Below are 25,269 nucleotides of genomic sequence, written 5' to 3'. Positions count from 1 at the left end.
TTTTGTTAGTCGATTCACCGGTTATCGATTAGCCTACCTCCTCCCTGTTGCAAAACCATGAAGAACTAACTATAATGTTTTGAGTTAAATTCAATTGTGTGGTCCCTAGGGTATTTTTTCACACTTAATTCATGATAATATTTCTTCTCCTTTCCCAAGAAAATTGTTTCATAATTGAAACTTGTTGACCTCCTCTGAGAACCGCCTCTCTGCTGACGAAGCCGTTTATACTAGAACAGATGCAATTTTATATTTCAAACAGAAGCCCGCATTCAACACTTGAGAGGACCGAGGTTTTAAAAACCAATTATTTGAAAATTTAGTCTTCTTCATGAGCAGCAAAAAGGAGGAGGGGGCGGCAGGGATCGGCTCCCCTACTATACTAATAAAGATAAAGCGCCCACATTGTCGCGGCCCTCAGTGCAGTGAAATGAGTTTAAAGTGCCACTCGCGCACCCTGCACCATGATTGCAGTTGCGCCCTGTTTTATAAAGCGCACCCGACCGTTATTATATTTATCTCAAAAAGTTCATTTTTTTGTATCGGCACTATAGATTTGTTTGGCCTTTTAATTGAAGACTAATTTTAATAAGGGAATGATGTTCTCGGCTTGCGAGACATTTTGATTTTATGCTTAGAAAAACACGGAACAATCAGTACTGTTGCACGTCACACTTTTAATTACTGGTCGGGGAGCTATTGAATGAAAAGAGCCTTTTCAGAAGTTACCCGCGATTTTATGCACACTGACATGATTTAGCATGTCAGTGGTCCCCCCCCCCCCTCCCCCCCCCCCCCCTCCGTGACCAAGAGACTTCAAGTTTAACTACAGACATCACTTTCCTTGCGGTATTTCAGCAAAAGTTAGTTTAAAAAAAAAAACATCCCATCCCCCAAAATAATCACATCTGAGTTTCCTTTTTTTGTTATAACTTTTTGGGGTACTTTTTGTAACACAAAACACAATGTCTATAGATTTACATTAAACTTACACCGTTTGAAGATAATGATAGTAGAAATCGTACATTAAAATACTTAGTTGCTGAGGTGCTGTAGTTTTTTAAGAAATGAGTACAACAATTTCGTGAAAATACGTTTTTACATGTTAAAATAATTTTCGTTTCATGATCACTGAGACGAAAATTGTTTTCATGCAATTGTTTTACTCATTTGTCAAAAACTACAGCACCTCAGCAAATAATATTTTCAAGGAAGCTTTCTACATCGTTATCTTCAATCTGTGTATGTTTAATGTAAATCTGTGGACATTGTGTTTTTTGTCTTACAAAAAGTACAGACCCATGTGGGTCGAGGGTCCCGCCCCCGCCACTACATTGCGAATAAAATGAATAATCCATTAATGTGCTAAATAATTTTGTTAAAAGTCAGGAGAAAAAAAATGCATAGCTATGAAAATGCCGGTGCTCTTCTAGGTCACTAAAAAAATCCCTTTAAAAAATAAAGTGCAAGCTATTGATCTTATCCCCGCCTGTACATCTATAAGAAGCGATAACTGCTGTTCGTAAGCCAGACTGACATTGCGACTGGTTCAAAGGTAAATCCTGTAGAAACTTGTTTACATCCGGGCATTTAACGTTTGTGCGTGAATAAGTTTGATTTGACTGGCGAACTGTTATCATTCTTGCCCCTTTAAATTCCACCAAAATGTCGTGTTCTATAGAAGTATAGCCACCCGTGTGTCTTCTCTGTATTCCCGTATTATTTCTGTTTCTTGGTTTGACCATATCTCGACTGGTTTCGATCCCGGAGAACTAATTTTAGGAAGAAAACCGGACGGAAAGTTGACGAGATACGTGGCAGAGTGAGGAGAAAGGCTTCTGCGTGTGTTGTGTATCTACGCATTTCATGTGTGTAGGCAAGATCGTCGAAGTCTATGTACGTATGTACGGTGGTAATTTGTGTGTCTTCTAATCCTTTGTTAGTGTCCGGTTTTACTCTTGAATTCTTGTCATTGTAATGCAAAAAACTAACGGCTGGTATTAGTAGAGTGTTCATGTTCATTCAAGTGCTTCTCTTGAGGTGTAAAGATCCCTAGCACGCCAATTAAATTTTAGCAGTTCTCCGTTTGGTTTTGTCACACAATGGCATTAATTCATGAATGTGCAAGCCAATTGCCATGCATGAAGCGGGGGGGGGGGGGGGGGGGTAGGCTTTACTGCCTGGGCCCTGGGTTTGTGCACTTGTGGCTGGTGGTACTGTAGTATTGGTTTATACTTGAAAGGAATTCCATGGTTGGGGTACAGACTGACCAAATGTGGAAATGAAAATGGCAGCCTCTACAGCATGCAAGCAAGTGAAAATGTTTTTTCGGTAATGTAAATTAGGCATTCATAAATGTAATTGGTTGGCCATTCCTATGGTTCCCTACCCTACAATACAATTGTGTCTATTTAGTATTATAAACTGTGAGGCAAGAATTTGCCCACATGCTCAGGACATGTGTTTTCACAGACTCCAAAAGCACATGTCCTGATGCTGGACATGCAAGCAAGTTTAGGAAACAGTGGTCAGTGTTTTGGAATGTACTAGACCCTAAAGTGACATGACTTTTTCCAAAACACTCTAGTCTATTCATTCATTTGAATAGTGCATGAAGGAATAATTTTTCTCCATGGAACAAAATTCCTGCAAAGCTTCAAATGAGTAGGTCTATACGCTTTGAGTAAAACTGATTTTTAAATACTTTTTATTATGTATTCCAAACATTTGAAAACTGATTGTTTAATTCAATTGTCTTGATATTTTTAGATTTTTTTATTTTGCACTTGTATGCATAAGTTACAGCATTTTTTAGAAATTGGGAATGAAAACAAACCCAAACAATCAAAACTATAGGCCTACATTACAGTTTATTATATGACTTACCATGGCTTCATTCTCCTCGTTGAATAAGCCATTTGCGAGTTAGATTTGAATAATGTCTAGTACAACGACTCGCTTAGTTACCATGCACCGCTTACATTTGAATTCCTCAGACTATCGAGACAGTTGCTACGCCACATGATTAGGGGCAAGCTTTTGTGTAGTTAGGATAACTTTCCGTATGGCGCCACCACTTTTTCACTCATTTTTACAAAAAGGGATATATCAATCAGGTAAATTAGATACTATATTATTTTATTTCGAATGAAAAAGTGGTGGCGCCATACGGAAACTTTTCCGTGTAGTTACATAAGAGAGAGTCAACACCCATACAAAATTCTGAATGGATGTGTATGGCACAATCGTACCAGGGTTTGCTCATTCTGGAGGTTGATCAATATACCTTAAGCTTGCCCCTAATCACGTGGTGTAGCAACTGTCTCGATAGTCTGAGGAATTCAAATGTAAAGGATGCATTGTAACTAAGCAAGTCATTGTACCAGACATTATTCAAATTTAACTCGCAAATGGCTTATAGTTAGAAATGTTCCAATGTGCCTGTAATAATAAGAAGCTATAGCTTTTAAAGGAACACGTTGCCTTGGATCGGACAACTTGGTCTATAAAAAGCGTTTGTAACCGTTTGTTATAAAATGTTTATGGTTAGAAAGATGTTTTAAAAGTAGAATATAATGATCCACACAAGTATCTCTCAAAATTGCACGGTTTTCTTTTTACGTTGCGAACTATCACGGTCGGCCATTTATGGGAGTCAAATTTGTGACTCCCATAAATGGCCGACCATGTTATTGGGCGAGTTAAAAAGAAAACCACGCAATTTCGAGGCATATATTGTGTAGATCATTGTATTCTACTTTTACATCATCTTTCTAACCATATGCATTTTATAACAAACTGTCACAAAACCCTTTTCAAAGACCAACTCGACCGATCCAAGGCAACGTGTTCCTTTAAAACACAGGCCTGGTACTTTGTTCTTGTACAAAAAGAGAACGGCCGTTTTTACTCATTGAAGGGCACCGCTATGACATGTGTGCATGTATGTAAGACTAAGAGGACAATTTCAATTTCGGCTTGGGCATTTCATTTTATTTGCCAGCAAACATGAAAAAACATGTACATGTATAAAAAAATTGCACATCAAAGATGTACAAGTAACAGCAATACAATGGTTATAAAAAGAATAGAAATGTGTAAAAACACTAGCAAATTACTGAGAAACCTGGCATGGCATGGCCTGGCCGTGGGCAGATACAAGGATTGTGTAGGAAACACCTCCAGTGGGGTTGGAACACAAAACACTAGAGACAAAACAAAAGACAAGAACCCTGGCAGGGAAAGTCACTTTCAAAGGGCGTGGAGGCAACATAACTGCCTCCAAATTACCTATTAGGCCTGTGTAGTCAAACTGAAACACTGCTTGTAAATAAATCTCTCAAATAGTATGCTCCTCATTAAGATTGGTTCCAATCCGACCCTCTTATTCCAAGCTATGTCTGACATCTTTTGTTTTGTACATTTACATGCGAGTCCAAAAGCTAGCTCCCTTATTGAATGTATTTTGATTGCTAGCGTGCATACTGGTAGATTCCACATGTGTTCATTGCATAAATGCATCATGAGCAAAGTTCTGTCCCTTTTTGCTTCACTACATTGTGAGAAAATGCCAAGGTTGGGTAGCCTGGTTTATTTGAAGGATTTGAACATCATTTAGGACGTTTTAATTACTATCGAGTGTATTTTCTAGTCCAAAATGTATCTTGCATTCATGGTAACTAATTCAGTGTACTACATTTTATATCTTATTTTTATTGTAGTAATTTGTTTAAGTCATGCCGTGTGTTTGTCCTGTAGTTAAGGAAAGGCTGACATTCCAGCATCTTCTGCTACATGTACAAACATACTGTTGTTCTTACGCAACCACGCTGTTTACTAACCATTCATGCAAGAGTTTTGTGAAATGTGCGCTTGCTGCTTGCTGTTCTCGCGCAAAACACATGGCTGTGTGTTCCAAATTGCCCGTGAAGATGGCCGAGTTACGTCACGCGGGAACTATCTATTGTGTATGGAGCCACAACTACATGTAGTCAACTGTGCACAGAACTAACTGGGACTGTGTAGATCCATTCAAAACATGGTACCATACGGCAATCTCGGTAGTCTAGTTGGTATGACACTGCTCTAGAATTTCAAGGGTTGTGGGTTCGAATCCCACTCGAGTAGTATGCCTAGTTGATATTTGTTCACAGGACTCGGGAAAGTATTTAGTATACAGTGCTAACACACATCGATGTATGGGTAAAAACCAAAATTAATATAGTTATTCATGTCTATCAAATTATAAACAACGTTTTCTTGAACTGGATGTTGTTATTCATGGGTACAATGTACATATACATACATGATGTATGTGTGATACAGGCCTGATAATTTGTTGAGACTAAATGGCGACAGTTGCATCTATTTCCTTTATTATTTCATTGGTGCCCCTTTGGAAAGGTTGTCCTTGCCATTGTATAGAGATGCCCTTTATTAAAGAAAAACTGTCTTGCCCTTATCAAGAACATGCCCTTTACTTGCAACTGGCCCTGGTCATTGCCTTTGTGCCCCTTGTAATGCTCCAATAGAAATTACAAAAAATCCTTATTGCGATGCCCTTTACCAAGGAGAAAATGTCTGGGTGTCCAGTTGCCATTTCAAAAATGAAGCATTAGGCCTGCAAGAACAATTTATTAGACCCAGACCCAATTTCATAAGACTGTTTGAAAAGCAGAAACTTCTGCTAAGCAAATTTCTTTGCGAGAAAGAAACGGGTACCAGTCGCAGTAAGGGTAAATGTGTGGTATTCTGGCTGGTAACCTTTTTTCCTAATAAGCAACATTTTTTTGAGGTTTGAAAGCTAGTTTTTGTGCTTATTAAGTTATAGGCTTTAAAAAATTGGGCCCTAGTGATAAATATTTGAGAGCTTGTACGTGCAAGATTTTAAAAGGATGCATTTTGTGTAGGTGGATAGAGTAAATGTATGAATATGTGAGCTGTATACAGTCATGACAGTGTTGTGGACTTTGATAAGTCCCAGTTTTGACAAGTTGCATATTATTCCGATACTGATATGTACACTTAATAATAGAAGTGATTAATGGCAGGGAGCTATATTTGGACAAATTTCCATACACACTGTGAATTGTGAATGCATATTATACATCAAATCGTGCATCTTTAAAGGCAGTGGACACTATTGGTAATTGTCAAAGACTAGTCTTCACAGTTGGTGTATCTCAACATATACATAAAATAACAAACCTGTGAAAATTTGAGCCCAATCGGTCATCGAACTTGCGAGATATGAATGAAAGAAAAAAACACCCTTGTCACACGAAGGTGTGTGCGTTTAGATGGTTGATTTCGAGACCTCAAGTTCTAAATCTGAGGTCTCGAAATCAAATTCGTGGAAAATTACTTCTTTCTCGGAAACTATGGCACTTCAGAGGGTGCCGTTTCTCACAATGTTTTATACCATCAACCTCTCCCCATTACTTGCTACCAAGAAAGGTTTTGAGCTAATAATTATGTTGAGTAATTACCAATAGTGTCCACTGCCTTTAAGAATTATCTTGCACAGTGTTCTCTGACAGTTCTAGGTTTAGGGCTGTTTTTATTATTCTGTTTACTTGTAAAACTGTGCTGTGTTGCATAAAAATTAGCATGCATATATTGCAAATGTACAGTATCCGCTAATTACAGTAGTCTCTGGTGAATAGACAGTGCACCTTGTGTACAAAGTTGCATTGCTAATTAGAGCAATTTTGTACAGTGTAAGTTATAAATGCACTGTGTACTATTTTAAAAACCTAGTGTGCTGCTTGTATTGTACGTCACCATTGTAGATCACCGCAGGTAAATGAAATAGGGGGAACTTGGGCTGAACTGTAAAGTACTATGCACTGGACGCTACTCTAGTAAGCAAATCTTGCAACAACAGATCAGTGCAGTTGTTAGTTGGTCTCAACCATTCGACTAGCTTGCTCTAGTCATCGTCACTTCAATGTAAAGAGAGCAACTGTTAGTTCATTTATAACCCATTGACTTTTTTTATCATTCTCAGGAGGATGATTAAGAAGTCTGAGCCTGATGAGGAAGGAGGAGAGAAGGAAGAAGAGGAGGGTGGTGGTGGTGGTGGTGAGAAGCCCAAGAAGCAGCCGGAGACCCCAGTCAAAGCCAAGAACATCAAGTGGCAATATGACGCTGTGAGTACTCAGCTATGTACTAAAATTTATAGAATTCTAGGGGGAACAAAGACAAATTTATGAGAGCAGGGTTTGAACCTCCGGATTAATGTGCAGGTGCTCTACCAATAGAGCTGTCTAGCCGTTTTTTTAGCATTTTCAATAGTTCCGGGTGTCGGGTAGAAGCAAAGAACATGAAGCTGTCAGTACTCGACCAAAATACAAGTAGATTATTAGTTTTGGTTTTACCCTTACGCAAATGTAAAACCAAAATTAACTATTCTTTAACCCTGACACAAATTAAACATCTTAATTGAGTACTCAACCATGTACACGTACGACAATTCTTTTAAGATGAATAGAATTTGGGGTTGAGCAAATTAGATTGATAATATTGGCAGTCTCACTAGTTCCAGGTGTCGATCAGAAACAAAGAAATGAATTTCATGTGTAGCAGTATGATGCTGCGAGTAGTGCTGGGCGAATAGTGAAATTTTGTTATTCGGATACCGCTGGCCAACTATCCGAAATTAACCGGATATTCGAATAGTTTTTTCACCGCTAGAGGGCGCTTTAAAAAAAAAAAAAAAAAAAAAAAAAGTTTTTTTTTTTTTTTTTGCCGCTAGAGGGCGCTGTTCGTTTGTGAATGAGATCTTATGGGCGGATTGATATTAGTTTTAGACGGTGTCACTCGGTTCATTCATAAAAATGACCGGATCTAATTTAAAGATGGCGATTTGCTTTTTCTTTTGATCGTGATTCACTCTACGTGAAGGAAAACTTTTGTAATCTTTGAACAAATTACGTCAGAAATGTCATTGTTTTAACTCTTCACGGAGGTGAGCATAGTTTAATACTTAATTTATGCTGTTTTATGCTGTCTTAATAGAAGTTTCATAAGGATTCAGACAAATCATTCATATCAGTTGTCGCCCGACGTCCGCGGATATTCGGATATTAAAGAATATCCGGTTACTCGGTTGTAATTTCAGAACTATCCGGTTTATAAATAGCTATTCGCGCCCTATGCGGATATCCGGTTAAGAAAAAAAAGGCATTCGCGGTTACGGATAGGAAAACCTATTCGCCATTAACCGGATATTCGAATAATTCGCCCAGGCCTAGCTGCGAGTACTCCACAATGTTAAAGGTGGAGTACTCACTATTATCAATCATATATTATCAATATTATCAATATTGCCAATATTATCAATCTATTTTGCTCAACCCAAATATTAATTTTTTTAGAATGATCTACGTGTACATGGTTGAGTAGGCCTACTCAATAGATGTTAAATAGATGTACAGGTAGATTATTCTACTTTAAAACTAATAGTGTTTGGGGTTGAGCAAAGACAAAGACGGGTTTACAGGGTTTGAACCTGCGTCCTCTGGATAAGCATGCCGGCGCTCTACCAACTGAGCTTTCTAGCCCTAATGTTGGTGGTTTCCCTATTTGATTTGGGTGCCATGCTAGGGAGACCGAGGGAGACCGCCAACATTTGGGCTAGATAGCTCAGTTATAGTAAGAAAGATACATGTAATAGCCTTCAAGAAAGACTCTGCTAGGGTCGACATTTTAATGGCCTGACATTCAACTATTTTTTGCAGTCTTAAATAAAACAAAAAATTGCAAACCTTATACATTTTTAAAATAAAACTTTTGAGATCGATTTATGTTGTAACGGTTTACAAGGTGCTACATTACAGTGCATTGTTGTTAGTCCGGAAGATACAGGTTCAAGTCCTTCACTTTTTTTTTTTTTTCAACCCAAAATTAATAAATTAAATTCTCAATATAAACCACAAGGTAGAATGCCGGCACATTAATCCAGAGGTCGTTGGTTTGAATCCCACTCTAGTCAATTCTCTATTCAACCCCAAAAAATCAAAGAAAAATTCTTGTCAGTTTCCCTCGTGGTTTATTGCTTGAAATTAATAGAAAGGCAAGCGATTGTACATTGCACTTTGAAGTTCTAATACCCCCACGGGTCGTTATTGGGATATACTGGAGACTTTTATACGATAGTATTGTTTAAAGGGAAGGTACACGTTTAGTAATTACTCAAAACAAATATCAACTTAAAAACTGACTTGGTAACTAGCATTGGAGAGCCGTTGGTAGTATCAAACATTGTGGGAAACGACTCCCTTTGAAATAACGTAGTTTTTTAGGAAGAGGTAATTTCTCACTAAAATAATAAAAGACTTCTAGCTAAGTCTTTTATTCCTATCTGAAAGCAGACAGGTTCGCCCAACAAGGGTGTTTTTTCTTTCATCATTTTCTCCCAACTGCGATGACCAAATGAGCTCAAATTTTTACAGGCTTGTTATTTTATGCGTATGTTGAGATACACCAAGTGAGAAGACTGGTCTTTGACAACAACCAATAGTGTACCTTCCCTTTAAAAGGTGTCAATGTGAACAAATAATGCTCCCATAATCAAGGTCATTACCAACAGAAGTCTTGGTTTTGCCGCTGATGATGTTTAAAATCTGCCCACACAAGTTTTCCCCACAGACGTCAATATTTGTTGATGGTCGGACCATTTTCATTAGGCCTAACTAAAAAAAAGTTTGTTTGCTGTAACATGACTGACTGTTCAAAAACCTGTACACTAACATACTTCAGGAAATAATTTTCTATTTTAATTGTTATTTGATCTTTACTTTTTAATATATAAAAATTCATTGTTTCAAGTTTTTGATGAAATCTGATTGCATAAAAATGGAAGAAATCTTTCATATAAAATCCTGCAAAACAAATTAATAACATGTAGTTTAATTTTGTTTTCCTGTTACTGGAAACAAAGATATTTTTCGCCAGGCCGTACAAAAGTTGCCTTTGCTCCATCAAAATTATCAAGAACAATGTTCCACGCTGTCTCCACAAACTGTCTCCACATTCTTTATTATTTAAAAAGATCATGGTGTTTATCGATTATTTTGTCTACCGTTGGGCAAGATGCGTGGTTTAGGTGTATGGTTGTGGTTTAGGTGACACTGTGATTCACTGCTCAACATTAATGCTCCTACACACCCATTGTTAACCTACCCATTGCAGATCCACCTGAAAAGACTTTACACAATGTGTTGTTTTTTTTCTTCTTGGAAAACCAACTAGAAACCATAACATGTTTTTTCAGACATTGGTGCGGGGGCAGACGATTCTCTGCCTTATGGTTGGCATCAGGCCTACATGTATACAATCAAAGCCAAAACGCCACAATATACAAACATTCCGTTTGTGATCCTGTGTACAATGTCTAATGATATTTGTTGCGGCTCTAGCATCTGTTACTACAGTACAATACGCACTAGGCTTGACGTAGGTCAGAGCTTTTTTATCATAGCGGACCACTGGTCCATTTTGATGACACTGTCACTTTGTAAATAATACACCTGACATTAGACTCTCCCTCGTAGAGGTTCCTGACATCGGAACGCACCAGCGCCAAATTAAATTGGGTGCAATGTGTGCCAAGTTATATTGAGGGCGAGCTTTGAATGAAAGTTGATAAATACTGTACCTAAGCAGTATCAAGTTTGATTGAGATTGGTGCATCAGGGTTAGTGACTACTAATTACTTTGTATCGTTAAGTATTTTATGTGATGAGATAGTACATGTAGGGTTGGAACACTGTGTTTGTGACTTTGAAGGGAAAGAACTTCTTTTTTTTAAGACAGTTTTAACCAGTATTGTAAAAAAAAAATTATTTGGTTTTTGGTTTGGTGGTTATGTTAAAGTGAAAAAGCAAAGAACGGATGATGTTTGTGTCAGGGATTTTGTTCATATCTGGCTTAATTTGATTGCAGCAACCAAAATAAGAAAATGGTGGTTTTGGGTCTCTCTGCTGAGGCTGAATTTGACAGCATTTCAGATGGAAATTAATTCCTAAATTTGAGATAAGAATTAACAGGCCTGATGTTTCACTCTTGTAAGGGCTTGGCAGTTTTTTTTCTTAGTAAAGACCACCTGGTGATCGATGCAAAGTTTCTGCTGAAATTTTTTTCAAGGGCCTTCCAAGTTCATGGATGCAATTACCTCTGTTACCTCTGTGAAGTTGTGGGCATTAGTTAACCATGTCTGTTCCTTTGTTTGTTTGTGTTTGTTTGCTGTTGTTGCTGCTGCTGTTGTTGTTGTTGCTGCTGCTGCTGCTGCTGTTGTTGTTGTTGTTGTTGTTGTTGTTGTTGTTGTTGTTGTTGTTGTTGTTGTTGTTGTTGTTGTTGTTGTTGTTGTTGTTGTTGTTGTTGTTGTTGTTGTTGTTGTTGTTGTTGTTGTTGTTGTTGTTGTTGTTGTTGTTGTTGTTGTTGTTGTTGTTGCTGTTGCTGTTGCTGTTGCTGTTGCTGTTGCTGTTGCTGTTGCTGTTGCTGTTGCTGTTGCTGTTGCTGTTGCTGTTGCTGTTGCTGTTGCTGTTGCTGTTGCTGTTGCTGTTGCTGTTGCTGTTGCTGTTGCTGTTGCTGTTGCTGTTGCTGTTGCTGTTGCTGTTGCTGTTGCTGTTGCTGTTGCTGTTGCTGTTGCTGTTGCTGTTGCAGTTGCTGTTGCTGTTGCTGTTGCTGTTGCTGTTGCTGTTGCTGTTGCTGTTGCTGTTGCTGTTGCTGTTGCTGTTGCTGTTGCTGTTGCTGTTGCTGTTGCTGTTGCTGTTGCTGTTGCTGTTGCTGTTGCTGTTGCTGTTGCTGTTGCTGTTGCTGTTGCTGTTGCTGTTGCTGTTGCTGTTGCTGTTGCTGTTGCTGTTGCTGTTGCTGTTGCTGTTGCTGTTGCTGTTGCTGTTGCTGTTGCTGTTGCTGTTGCTGTTGCTGTTGCTGTTGCTGTTGCTGTTGCTGTTGCTGTTGCTGTTGCTGTTGCTGTTGCTGTTGCTGTTGCTGTTGCTGTTGCTGTTGCTGTTGCTGTTGCTGTTGCTGTTGCTGTTGCTGTTGCTGTTGCTGTTGCTGTTGCTGTTGCTGTTGCTGTTGCTGTTGCTGTTGCTGTTGCTGTTGCTGTTGCTGTTGCTGTTGCTGTTGCTGTTGCTGTTATTGTTGCTGCTGTTATTGTTGCTGCTGTTATTGTTGCTGCTGTTATTGTTGCTGCTGTTATTGTTGCTGCTGTTGTTGCTGCTGTTATTATTGCTGTTGTTGTTGCTGCTGTTGTTGTTTTGCTGTTATTGTTGTTTTGCTGTTGTATTGACATTTTACCAAATTATGCTATACTTTGTTTTCAAAGAAAATTATAAACTCTGCAAAATGTACTCATTGTTCTGGTAAACTTTTTGAAACGCTCAGATTAAAACAATTTAAATTCAAATTACATCCTGTGTGACCACTTCCACATTGCATCTCGGAGTCCCCAATTAGGCACCATTAAACTATTTGGTTTGGAAAAATATGTCTGTGTACACCCAAACTGCAATCAGAATGTAGATGATGACATTCGTCATCGTTTATTTACACACACTTGCAATAAAGTGAACAAACCTTGATTTATAACATATACTTTGGTAAAGAGGGGTAGTTTTACACCGGATTTTTAGTAGTGTGTTCGTAATTATAATTATAACTAAAAACTATAAAATAAATATCATACCAGCAATAGAACGATGTATTGTTTATAAAGTAACTTTGAACATGGTCATTTCAATTAGGAATAGGAAACATGATTATTGTAGGTGTCATAAAGTCATCCGCATAAAATGTCTATTCCTTCTTTTTCTTTTCTTGGGGGTAGACTGTGGTGGCCCAAACTACTGATTTCTGTGAGTGCTTATTCCAGCTCCGTTATGTCTTTTGTCATTGCACACGAGGGAACGTATTGTTCATGGTTTTTGTACATGTATGGTGTCATACAGTCATTGTAGACAACAAACTGTTACCCATTGTTTAATAATTTGGATAGACTGTTTCCGCCCAAACTATTGTTTTTTTTTTAAGTCCTAGTTCAAGTTCAGTGATGTCTTTTTGACATGGACAGCGTTAACAGATGTCAACATGAAATCCTCAAGAGAGTGGTTTTAAAAACACAGCTGCAATTTAAAGATCACGCATCGCAAGAGATCAGTGACTGATACAGTAAACTGTGTGTCACTACTCAGGCAGGATTTTTGTAAACAATGTAATACACAGATACTCATAACATCGTTTGGTTGTCTTATTTCCCCAACAGGAAGAGTTATTTAACCTAAGAGACAGCCCAGCTACCAAGAGGAAGCCAATTTGTCTGTCTGAGGAATACTGCGAGTGAGTACTTATTTATAGAATTTCATCTTTACATCGAAGGAAAGTTACATCTTGGTCTGTGACAAAGATCGTATAGCGCTGCACATAACATGGGGAACTCATGCCGAAATGTAAAGTACGCACTGGGTGCCATTTTAGTAAGCAACACGTACATAAATCATTGCATTAAATGACCAGTGCTATCAATGGTATAACACATTCGCTTACCAAAATTGTGCTCATGCGTACTTCACATTCCAATAAAAGAGCTCCATTCCCCTTTGTGCACCTTGCAGTGCTATAAGATATTCGGTCTGCAACAACAAATCTCTTACTTGTGCACAAATCAGGACGGCTCAGTGCAACATGATTAGCAAATCAATAGCAAATGGGCAAATCCCAGACCCAAAAGATTGTATACGCAAGACGCCATTTGAGTAAGCACTCTAACTTGGCTACAGGCTGTTCATTGTACCATTCATTACGCTGCGGGTGTACGTTTCCATTGTTTCATCATGGCTATACCTCTACGATGGCGGCATGATGTCTTTAATGCATAGAGTATATTATCAAAATGCAGTCTTTTGTCAAAGCTGCAGAATAAAAAAGCAGGGCAATGAAGCTTGTAGCCCCAATGCGATATGATCCAGCCCCAATTTCATATAGCTGTTCAGCAGAAAATACTGCTTAGCAAATTTCTTTGCTAAGCAAAGAATGAGTGGGGCATCAGTCACAACAATGTAAACCTTATGGAATATTTGCTGGTAACCTGTTTTTGCTAAGCTAGATTTTCCTTGGCTTAGAAGGTGTTCGTGCTTATAGGCTTTATGAAATACGTGTAGGGCCCTGTTTAACATGGCAATTGCTAAACCCTTGTTACACATAATATGTGTGAATTCCAGAGTTGAATTTGAAATCTGATACAGGCTAGTCTTGGCATATAGATAACTTAAAGACGGTGGACACTGTTGGTCATTGTCAAAGACCAGTCTTCTCACTTGGTGTATCTCAACATGCATAAAATAACAAACCTGTGAAATTTGAGCTCAATCGGTCGTCGAAGTTGCGAGATAACTATGAAAGAAAAAACACTCTTGTCACACGAACTTGTGTGCTTTCAGATGTTTGATTTTGAGGCCTCAAATTCAAATTCTGAGGTCTCGAAATCAAACTCGTGGAAATTTACTTCTTTATCAAAAACTACATCACTTCAGAGGGAGCCGTTTCTCACAATGTTTTATACCATCAACCTCTCCCCATTACTCGTTACCAAGTAAGGTTTTATGCTAATAATTATTTTGAGTAATGACCAATAGTGTCCACTGCCTTTAATGCTAATTGATGTATTGCTCTCGGGTCTCTCTCTCTCTCTTGTTTCATTACAGTGACAATGGTGTTTGGGATCCTGAGAAGTGGCATGGCTCTCTGTCCGGCAAGAGGTCTCGTGGGCCGTCACCTTTGACCCTGCAGGAAGGAGGTCGCGACAGAAAGAAATTTACTGGTTTGTATTCAATATAATACTCCTGAAAACTTGATTTATAAAAAAATAATTCTATGAAGTTTGGTATAATGTTCAGAGCACACTGATCAAACGTTCTGCAGAAACCAGCTCTTCACTTAGCCACCATTACTCACATAAAGAGACTTGGTTACATGGTTTCACCGAAACCTAACTTATTTTTTGATGTGTCAAGTAAAACAATAATTATGTCTAAGAGAGGCTTGTGGTAACACTTTGTTCTTTGTGAATATCTCTTGTTGAGTAGTGTTGGTTCTAAAAGGAGAGGGTGGTTAACAACTCAACGTTTCAGTCGTATATTCTGATTGTCGTCTTCAAATCAAACTTTATGTAACCAGTACACTTATTTGCTGATTTCTTTTTCAATATGTAGGTGATGTCAAAGATCGTTTAAAGGATGACAAAGATGGCATCATTCTGAGCCCCCAGCGTCGCAGCTTCGGGCACGGCTGCAGCGTCACAACCCCTCTAAACACCACCCTCCCCACCCATCTGGGCTCAAACTTCAGCAGCGACCGGGATAAGGATAACATTCCCCGCACTCTGCCGACGCGCCGCATCGGGAGCGGCCGAATCATCACGCGAAACCGCTCCCTGGACGAGGAGAGGGAGGTAGACGTGAGGGATCGGCCCCGAGATCGAGATAGAGAAGGGGGCACTGGCAGAGACGGTGGTAGATATGGTGATAGAGACAACAACCCCAGGGTCATTAACAGACGAGGAAGCCATGGTACTGCTGACCGATCATGTAAGGGTTTCTTTCAGTCTGTAAACTTTACAGAAAAGGTTGAAGATTATTGTAATACAAAATGTTTGTTTAAAAGAATTGGACACTTTTGGACCAGTCTTCTCACTTGGTGTATCTCAACATGTGCACATATAGCAAACCTGTGAAACTCACTTGGTCTTCAAAGTTGCGAGATAATAATGAAAGAGAAAACACCCTTGTCACACAAAGTTGTGTGCTTTCAGATGCCTGATTTTGGGACCTCAAAATCTAATTCTGAGGTCTTGAAATCAAGTACAAATATTTTAATGGAAAACATTGTTACTTCAGAGGGAGCCGTTTCTCACAATGTTTTATACTACATGTATCAACATCTCTGCATTGATTGCTAACAAATAAGTCTTTATGCTAACAATTATTTTGAGCAATTACCAATGCCTTTAGCATGTTAAAAGTTAACAGTAATAATCATAAAATTCGTTGTAATCATAGCAAACTGGAATCTCACTGATTGCACGCACTAACGTTTTGGTTGGCAAAATGAGGGAACATCGCACTGTTTTGTACACGGCTAATGGGTGCGTCACGCAGATGCGATTGCGCGTCTGCTTAGTGCACAACTCTATGGTGTTTGCCAACCAACAGGGTCTGTACGCATGCGTGAATGTAATTAGCATATTACATGGGAAGGGTTCATTTCATTGAGCTGCTTAACCGACGGTTTTGTGCGTACTGTGTGATTTCCATTTCATAGGGCTGCTAATCGTAAGCACACAAAAAGGCATGAATTGAAGTCTGATTCATACTTGTTTTCGCCGGAGTTGAGCACAAGTCAACTGATGCGCATTATTCAGTGCAAATTTTTGACTTCAAAAAGGAAGTATGATCTAGGCTTTACTCATTAACCAATGATGAACTATTCTTTTAGACACAACCCAAAGAAATCTCAAAGTATATCTGACTCCATTTGATTTTTTGCTTCAGGGAGAGCACCAAGACACGAGGAGCCAGAGTGGTTTACCGAGGGACCGGAGAGCCAGTCAGACACCATCGTACTGCGTGGTTTCAGCAACAAGCACTTGGACGACAGTGGAAGCGACACAGAGGCCAAGGATACAGGTATGGAATGGTCTTCTTTGAACTATCGGAAAATCCCAACTTGTGGGTTGGATGAATCATCTGAAGTATTTGGCAGTTTTATGATCCCCTAGCCCACCTAGAAAATTGTTGTTTTTATCAAATATTCCTGAATGTTTTGTTCTGAACCAATAAGCCCCCTCACTTGTTCTGACTTTACTATTTGCTTAGTAAATAAATCTTCTCAAGCAGTGTTGAAGCCACTGTGGGCCGGTGCCGGGCAGGCATGCCCAGAACTAACGAATTTCACCCAGCACTCTGAGCAAAAAACACTGTGTTGCACAGCACAGATTTCCCACAAGGTTACACTTCAGCAATGATGGCCCCATATATCCAAACATAAATAACCGCTCGCCCTTGGTGGACTAAATTGGATTTAGAACCACTAAAATTGTTCTAGCAAAAACAAAATTGTGCTAGCTACAACACTGTTCTCAAGTTTCAGTTTTTACAGGCAGTGGACACTATTGGTAATTACTCAAAATAATTATTGGCATAAACCTTCCTTGGTGACGAGTAATGGGGAGAGGTTGATGGTATAAAACATGGTGAGAAACGGCTCCCTCTGAAGTGCCATAGTTTTCGAGAAAGAAGTAATTTTCCACGAATTTGATTTCGAGACCTCAGATTTAGAACTTGAGGTCTCGAAATCAACCATCTAAACACACACAACTTAGTGTGACAAGGGTGTTTTTTCTTTCATTATTATCTAGCAACTTCGACAATTGAGCTCAAATTTTCACAGGTTTGTTATTTTATGCATATGTTGAGATACACCAACTGTGAAGGCTAGTTTTTGACAATTATCAATAGTGTCCACTGCCTTTAAGAAAGGGAAAACAACTAATTGATGAAATAACGAGTATGGTGTAAAAAGACGATCTCATTATTTTGTTAAACCTAAGAGTATTTTTTTTCTTCAGGAAACACGGGTCCATCAGTCGCAGATCGTAACGGTAGTATGGAGACGGCAAGCTCCAGCTCCCCAGAGGGTGGACGGGAGCGATTTGAGAACAGCCACAACACCAGCGGCACCACGCCCAGCAAGGACTTCGACATCAATGACTTCTTCAAGTTTGCTGACAATATTCCCATGCCGGTGAGTCTCATTTTTTGTGAACTTTTGTTCATCCTTGCTCGAAAAATAGTCTTGAGTAAGCTTGGGCGATATCAATTTATTTTATTCACGATATATCGCCGACAATATGTCGCGATATTCGATATAATCGCGATTAATTAAATTTGATATCGTCAGTCTTCAAACTCCAAGTGAAAGTTGTAGAAGAGACAGTCATAGCATAAGAGAGGTGTTCTAATGACCTATTCTTCTGGTTTTTTTCAAAACCTATTGAGTGCAAGATGTCTCAGCTAGCAAATACATCACGATATTTAATCGATACCGAGATGTATCGCGATTATCGCGATATATCACGATATATCGGTGTGTATCGATATTTCGATTAAAACCAAATCCATCCGATATCGAAATCGTTTCCAAATTCATATCGCGATATTCGATAATATCGTGATATCGCCCAAGCTTAGTCTTGAGCCTACATTAAAATATTTATGGGACCACTTTGGTCCGATGTACATTGCTTTCACCTGTGAAGGATACAAACTCCTGCGCGTTCCCACGGGTCCCATTGTTCTAATACATGGACATTTTATTGGGTTCAGTACAATTGTAATCAGACATTGTACCTGCTGCAACTGGGAGATAACTTGTGCATGACTGAGGTAGACAAGACAGGCTAAACTGCCCCCAGTGGCGTAAGGCTGGCATAAGCCAGTTCACTTCACCATGCAACAGAATCGTCTGATAACATTTTGCTGCATTTGGGTGTCTAGAAAGCACCATTGTTTGCGAAATATCCCTTCATTGTCATATTTTCCCGGCATAAGGAAATAGAATGTAGCTCGGAATGGGAATTGCCATATTTTTGTGAATTTGGAAAGGCAAACATGTAGATGGAATTCCAAAACTAGAACTCAAATTTAAGGAAAATCTTTGTAAGATCACATGTCTTGTGGCTGAGTTAATTGGGACTCAAAATGTTTGTTACTGCACAAGACCAAATAACATGTTTCTTTTCATTATATATATGATGAACTTTCATGAGGAAGGTGTATCACAAAAAGGCTGAACAAGACATGAATTACTGAATCTTTTGAAATATATTAGGGACTTTTGGCCTGATACCATACTCTTATTGATACCTCCCTAGATGGTTGCTAGTCCTGATGAAGCTGAGCGGACCGGTAAGAGTAGATTCAGTCATCTCTTCACGTCCACGGTGAGTCGTAGCAGGAGCAGCAGCACAAGTCGTAGCAACAGCAGGAAGTCTTCTCTTCATGACGACGAACTGGACTTCTTGAATGGTAACTACAACAAATAGTTGCTTCCTAAAGCATTGCCAGGCCTCGAAACATCCCACGGCACCCACAGCAAATGCTGTAGTGCCCTGTGCTTTTGCTGTGGTGCCCTTAGCAAAGTTCCAATACAAATTAAAATTGTCCTCATAGAAGTGTATCTCAAAATATGCATAAAATAACAAACCTGTGAAAATTTGAGCTCAATTGGTCATCGAAGTTGCGAGATAATGAAAGAAAAAACACCATTGTCACACGATTTTGTTCTTTATAGAACTTGTTTTGCTTAAAGCCATTGGACACTTTCTGAACAAAACAAAAATTAAAAGTTCACAGATTTACAAATAACTTACAGGGTTTACGGAAGGTAATGGTGAAAGACTTCCCTTGAAATATTATTCCATGAAATGCTTTACCTTTTGAGAAACATTAAAACAATTATCAATTCTCGATATCGAGAATAACGGATTTATTTTAAACACATGTCATGACACGGCGAAACGTGCGAAAACAAGGGTGGGTTTTCCCGTTATTTTCTCCTTACTCCGATGACCGATTGAGCCAAAATTTTCACAGGTTTGTTATTTTATATAAAAGTTGTGATACACGAAGTGTGGGCCTTTGGACAATGCTGTTTACCGATGTTGTGCGATTGCTTTAATATTCTACTACCGCGGAGTAGATTTTTTGTAGATTTTAACTAAATGTTTTAGGCAACAAAATATTGAGACAAATTTGTTGTTTGGCTCCAGAATTGACACATCGAAACAGTCCAGCGCTGATGTCGCCTGCGTCTGTGTTCACGCCGATCAAACCCATGGGTGACCATGGGTCCCATCGCCAGTCCCATCCTTCGTCCCAGCAACCTCAGACCCAGCAGTCTCTACTGCATATCCTGCAGAGCGGCGGTCAGGGACGCTCGGCCCAGAACTACCCTGGTAAGTAGGATTTTAAAACTCTGAATGGTTGGGAGTATAATTAGGTGAGGTTTGCAGTAGCACCATGTGAAAATCTCTTTCGATTAGTTAGTAAGAAGTGATGTGTGAAGCTTTGCATGGTGCTGATATTAAGAATTAACTATAAATAATATTAAACTAACAGGTACAACCAATTATTAATTCTTTTTTGAGGGAATGTTGGCTCTGAAAACAGAGCCGGATTGGTCTTGATATTTCAAACAGTATACTCTGCTCCTCTTAAGAAGAAGTACATGGTTGTACCCGCAAGTTTACTATTATTTATAGTTAATTTGGTCATAGTTAATACTGCTCAAAACGTCAAGACCAAACCGGCTCTTTTCAGAGCGAATTCTCCCTCAAAAGAGATTTATTTCTTGCTTGTACCCGCAAATGAACTATTATTTATAGTTTATTTTTATCCTTCACATCATGCAAAGCTTCAAACATCCCTCAGCCTCAATCTCTTCCCCCCTCTCTTGCAGCGCCACAAGGCCAGGTGAAGAGTCTCGCCGAGATAGAAGCCGGCCTGAAGCAGACCACCATCACCACTAGACCGGCGATGGGCAGGACCACTCCGCCGGCCCCTGTACCTCTGAGCAACACCATGGCTCAGTCCAGCAGGGAGAGGATGAACCAGCTTGGTGGACTGTTCAGCATGATGGCCGGACAGTCCAAGGAAGACCAGACTGCGTTCAATCGCTTTGTGTCCAGCATGAGGGCTGCTGGAAGTCTGCCAAATGCTGGCATGGTAAGTATTTTATCTCTATCAGTGCAGGCTTTTACATTTTTACATCTTTTACACCACAGGCACTTGTGATCATTATGCAAATTGAGTTTTGTATGTTTACCAAGTTGTACATGTATGTGTTATAAGCTCTTCTTAAACTGTACATGTATGCCATATCCCCGTGGAATATAGCCCTGGAGAGGCCCCAAGCATTTTTTACCCCACACTTGTTTATACTTTCACACTGCATCCCTATTCCTCTGGTTTCCGGTTGCAAGTATACCCCAGGGTTTTACCACTTAACCCTATTCTGGAGCAGGGGTTGCGATTCCCCAACATACATGTATGCTGATTCGCAAGGGTAGACCGGGGAAATACCGGGGGTAAAGCGATTATAGTGTAAAAAGGCTGGTCACAGTGTGAAAAGGGCTATAGTCAATAGGAACATAAACCTAGTAAATAGTAATCTTGTTTGGAACCATGTAAATATGAACAGCTGTTTTATTGGAGCGAATTGTTATCATCCACAGCAGCATCCAGTGGAGGGGCGCTCCCTCTCTCCTATCGAGGTACAACTCCTGCGCCAGCACATGACGCCCTCCCCTCAACCCCCAGCCCAGCAGATGTTCAGCCACACCCATCCTCCTCACAGCGTCAATAGCCCCGCCCTCAGCATGGCGGCCATGATGGGCGGCGACGGGCAGCATCAGCAACAAGGCGTTGTCCTGGGGAGCCAGGGGAGGCGACCCCATGGGCAGGCTGTGCCCCCTACACTGCAGGTTCCTGATATAGTGAACAGGTTAGTGGGGGCGGTCTTCATTCAACTCTAGTTTTATCAACTCTTATCATTCCCAACCCATCGAAATCCAACTGCATGTTATCATTCCCAACCCATCAAAATCCAACTGCATGTTTTGTTTGTCTCTGTTGGACTAAGGACTGCACTGCTAAACTGTTTATTCTTTACATGTAATCAGGTTTACCACTATGCCAGTCCCAACAGTTTGGGTGTTGAGTTCTTGTATATGTATGTAACTGGTTATAGCAAACCCGCTGTCACCTATGGTGTATAACGTTTAAAAGTAACCTTTTGTTCAATTTGTTTTCATCCACATGTACCCTCACAGTAATAATCCCAATGAGGATCAAAGTATGCAAGAAAATTGCTTCACCGTTGCATTCTTTTGTAACGGAAATTTAAAGAAAACTCTGAGAGGTATTCTGACTGTTACAAAAAGTCTCATTTAAATTTTTTAGTTTTCTTGACGTTCACCAAAACCAAATTTGAGAAATTATGGATAACTTCTTCTCTCGCAGAGTTCCCTCCCCGATCAACCAGGAGGTCATGGCGACCATGATGCCCCAGGTGCCCCAACCCCAGACCAGACAGCAGCCCCATCTCCTCAAGCCAACCCCAACCAACCAGCAAGAGGTGATCAACGCCCTCCTGCAGCAGGCTTCGACCAACCCGACCCTGGCCGCTGCCCTGAGGAACCAGGCCGGCATGACGCCCCAGGGTGGGATGAGCCCCGTGGGTAGAGTGCCATCGCCGGCGATTCAACAGGATTTGCTTCACCAGGCGCTGCTGCCGCCTCACACACCCAGGACGCCATCACCGATAGGTTAGAAATAGAAACTGAAAATACTGCCTTGATTGATACACTAATTAGATTGTTCCTAATATCCCATGCCGTAACAGAAACTGGATAACAGCCAAAATTCCATTAAGTTTACATTGTTGCAGTTGGTACCCAACTCATTTTTTGCTTGGCAAAGAAATTTGCTTAGCAGGTTTTTTCTGCTTAACAGCTTTTTAAAAATTAGGCCCTGTATTTGGGGTTTGGCTTTGAGATGCATTCAGCATTTTGATTCGGAGAGGAATTTGACAGACCACCTGTGTTCTGCTTGTGGTGTCTATGAGAAACACACAGTAATTGTACCCTCAAACATTTCCTATGTTTATGCCTTTAAAGATGAACAGAGTTATACTGTGTGACATAAAGTGGGAACTGTCATACATTTTGGAACCATGAAGGGAAAAAACTGTTTATTTTTTCACTGATTGAATTGAATTTAAGCATAAGACTGAAGCTGTTTCTTCATTCGTGGATTTGTTTATGTCCTCATACTTATGTTTAATATTGATTCTGTGATTACATTTTCTTCACTAACTTATAGATTATAAATTACATGTTCACATTTTCCTTGTCTGACATTTTCCTTTTTAATTACCAGCCCCAAATTGAATTTTGTCCCTGTTTTATGTAGATTTTTAACTCTTTATCCATCTATTGTTTTGTCAAAATAATGGAATAATACCAGCATCACCCCATGACCTCTGTTCTGTCCTTTGGTTCATGTATTAATATTTGTAAAATATGTCAGAACTTCCATTCACTTTTTTTCCATACTTCTGGTTGTGAATAAGCTACCAACTGCTTCATGTATTTTGTAAAAAATGTAATAAGTTATTTGTTATATTTTATGTTTTAGGCATAATTTTTCATCAAATGAAGTACATGAGTCCTCATGCTTAGTTTATAAACGTTTTCCATAACTGATCTGCATAAGTTGTTTTTTTATTTTATGTTTTAGGCATCATTTTGTGATCAAATGCATTACATGAGTCTTCATGGTTAGTTTAAAACTGTCGATCATAACTGAAAAACCCTCCTTTGCCTAGATAATAATATCAATATACCTTTTTCTCCCCACATTAGCTTTTGGCCAGCAGTCGCCCCTCCCTGGGGGTCGAAGCCCAATACCCTTTGGCTTACCGGGTGCAACCTCGCCCCTCCTGCCCAATGCACGGTCCCCTATCATGCCGGCTAGTCCAACTGCGACACCCATTCGCCCCCGTGTGCCGTCACCCCAAGAGTTGGCCAAACACACCCAGAACATCCTGCAGCAGGCGTTGATCAAGCGGCAGCTGGAAGTTCAGAAGGAGAAGTTTATGGCCAGAGAGTCTGCAAGGTGAGTGCATAGTGGACAATATCTCCTGATTGATAACGGTGACTAGGGCAAGCCAGTTGAAATGTTTAGACCAATTAAGAACTGAGACAGTGAGGTTAATACAAGAAGTCCCCGCGATCCATTAAGCGAAAGTAGAAGTTCCGGCCGATTTGCTACCTCCCTCCTAGGTAGTAGTTAATAAGCAGGACAGCAGGACAGTTCTTTTCAGAACTGAGAAGTCTCCTGAATTCTGAAAATCTACTCCGCTAGTGAGTTACAATTTTTTTAATTCTTATAATGTTTAATCATTGACAACAATTTTCACCTATTGCTGTAATGCCATGAGAAATGTATTTGCGCTTTATAAATCCATATATCATTATTATTGCAGCAGAAATTTACATTTCCCTCATGGAGGTGCATAAGGAATTACTGGAACTTGACTCCATGCCTCCTCTCTGTATTGATTTGTCTCAGCAGGTCCAAGTCACCGGGTCCACAAGGGCCGGGCGGTGGCATGATGCAACAAATGCCCCCTGTTCAGATGGGCTCTGGGCAGATGGTCCCTGGTCAGATGGGCCCTGGGCAAATGGCCCCTGGCCAGATGGGGCCTGGGCAAATGCATCCTGGACAGATGCCCCCTGGCCAGATGGGCCCTGGGCAAATGCATCCTGGCCAGATGGGACCAGGAGGGGTCCCGATGGGTCCAGGAGGGATCCCAGAGAGATGGGGACCTCAGCAGATTACGACGACTTTCACCAACCCTCCTCCGACTACCCCTACCAAGGTACTGTTGCATTCTCTTGTAACTTTTCATGTTTGTTTTGCTAAGGGCTAAAAATGGTTCTTGGCTGACATTTCAACCGTAGCAGAGGTTAAAAACGTCGGGCCATTAAGTATATATTTTGCGTACATACGATTCCAATGGACTTTAGACAATAGAGATTTTTGAAAAAAAAGAAAATGGCCTTGCCCATTCAAAGATAAAATTCTAGGTCTGTCAACTATGAAGCTGCTGAATAAACTAAAGTAAAATACTTTAATTTTCAACAATTTTGACTACTGTTAAAATTGATAATTTCCAGTGGAGAGATTTTACATTGAAGCAAATACAATGCGAGTTATTGTTTTCCCCCCTTGTCCTTTCAGACAATGCCAAAGTTAGCTACTGCATTTACGCCAACATCGGTGATCCGTAAGATGCACGAGACACGAGCAGAGGCGAAGATGGCTGGCAGTGCTGACCCCAAGACGCCGGGTGAACCAAAGGAAGGTGACAGGACCTCAGGTAAGATGTAACAAGCAGGGAACAATTTCATAAATGAGCACAAAAACTTGCTAAGCATAGAAATAAATTACTTAGTAGAAATAGGTTACCGGCCAAAATCTTTATTAACTTTGCCTTGTTGTGACTGGTGCCTCGCTAAATTTTTGCTTAGCAAAGAAATTTGTCGAGCAGTATTTTTTGCTAATTAGCTTTATGAAATTTGACCCAGACCTCTTAAAGAAACGTTAGTTTAGCTACATTGCTCGATATCCTGTGCATAAGTGTGAC

General features: G+C 39.9%; 1 protein-coding gene across 4 annotated transcripts in view; it reads left to right on the top strand.

Annotated features, from left to right (window-relative positions):
- Window positions 1-1,613: 1,613 nt before the first annotated feature.
- The window catches only part of LOC139938010 (uncharacterized), a 31,267-nt gene continuing 7,611 nt past the window's right edge, over window positions 1,614-25,269 (top strand). For 2 of the 4 annotated variants that reach the window (XM_071933356.1, XM_071933354.1), the window contains exons 1-15: window positions 2,192-2,331; window positions 7,010-7,151; window positions 13,268-13,341; window positions 14,706-14,821; window positions 15,213-15,587; window positions 16,551-16,685; window positions 17,627-17,802; window positions 18,932-19,085; window positions 19,829-20,014; window positions 20,518-20,783; window positions 21,293-21,561; window positions 22,080-22,384; window positions 23,483-23,735; window positions 24,192-24,501; window positions 24,864-25,002. In XM_071933356.1, the coding sequence (XP_071789457.1) occupies window positions 2,282-2,331; window positions 7,010-7,151; window positions 13,268-13,341; window positions 14,706-14,821; window positions 15,213-15,587; window positions 16,551-16,685; window positions 17,627-17,802; window positions 18,932-19,085; window positions 19,829-20,014; window positions 20,518-20,783; window positions 21,293-21,561; window positions 22,080-22,384; window positions 23,483-23,735; window positions 24,192-24,501; window positions 24,864-25,002 (2,950 nt within the window). In that variant the 5' untranslated portion in view covers window positions 2,192-2,281. Of the gene's footprint in view, window positions 1,897-2,191; window positions 2,332-7,009; window positions 7,152-13,267; window positions 13,342-14,705; window positions 14,822-15,212; window positions 15,588-16,550; window positions 16,686-17,626; window positions 17,803-18,931; window positions 19,086-19,828; window positions 20,015-20,517; window positions 20,784-21,292; window positions 21,562-22,079; window positions 22,385-23,482; window positions 23,736-24,191; window positions 24,502-24,863; window positions 25,003-25,269 lie in introns of those variants that run through there. The other 2 variants (XM_071933357.1, XM_071933355.1) reach the window with 2 other exon arrangements.

Source organism: Asterias amurensis, chromosome 6 (assembly GCF_032118995.1).
Source record: "Asterias amurensis chromosome 6, ASM3211899v1".
NCBI classification, from domain to species: domain Eukaryota; kingdom Metazoa; phylum Echinodermata; class Asteroidea; order Forcipulatida; family Asteriidae; genus Asterias; species Asterias amurensis.
Note: the sequence above shows the minus strand (reverse complement) of the source record. Positions and strands in the feature narration are given on the sequence as shown.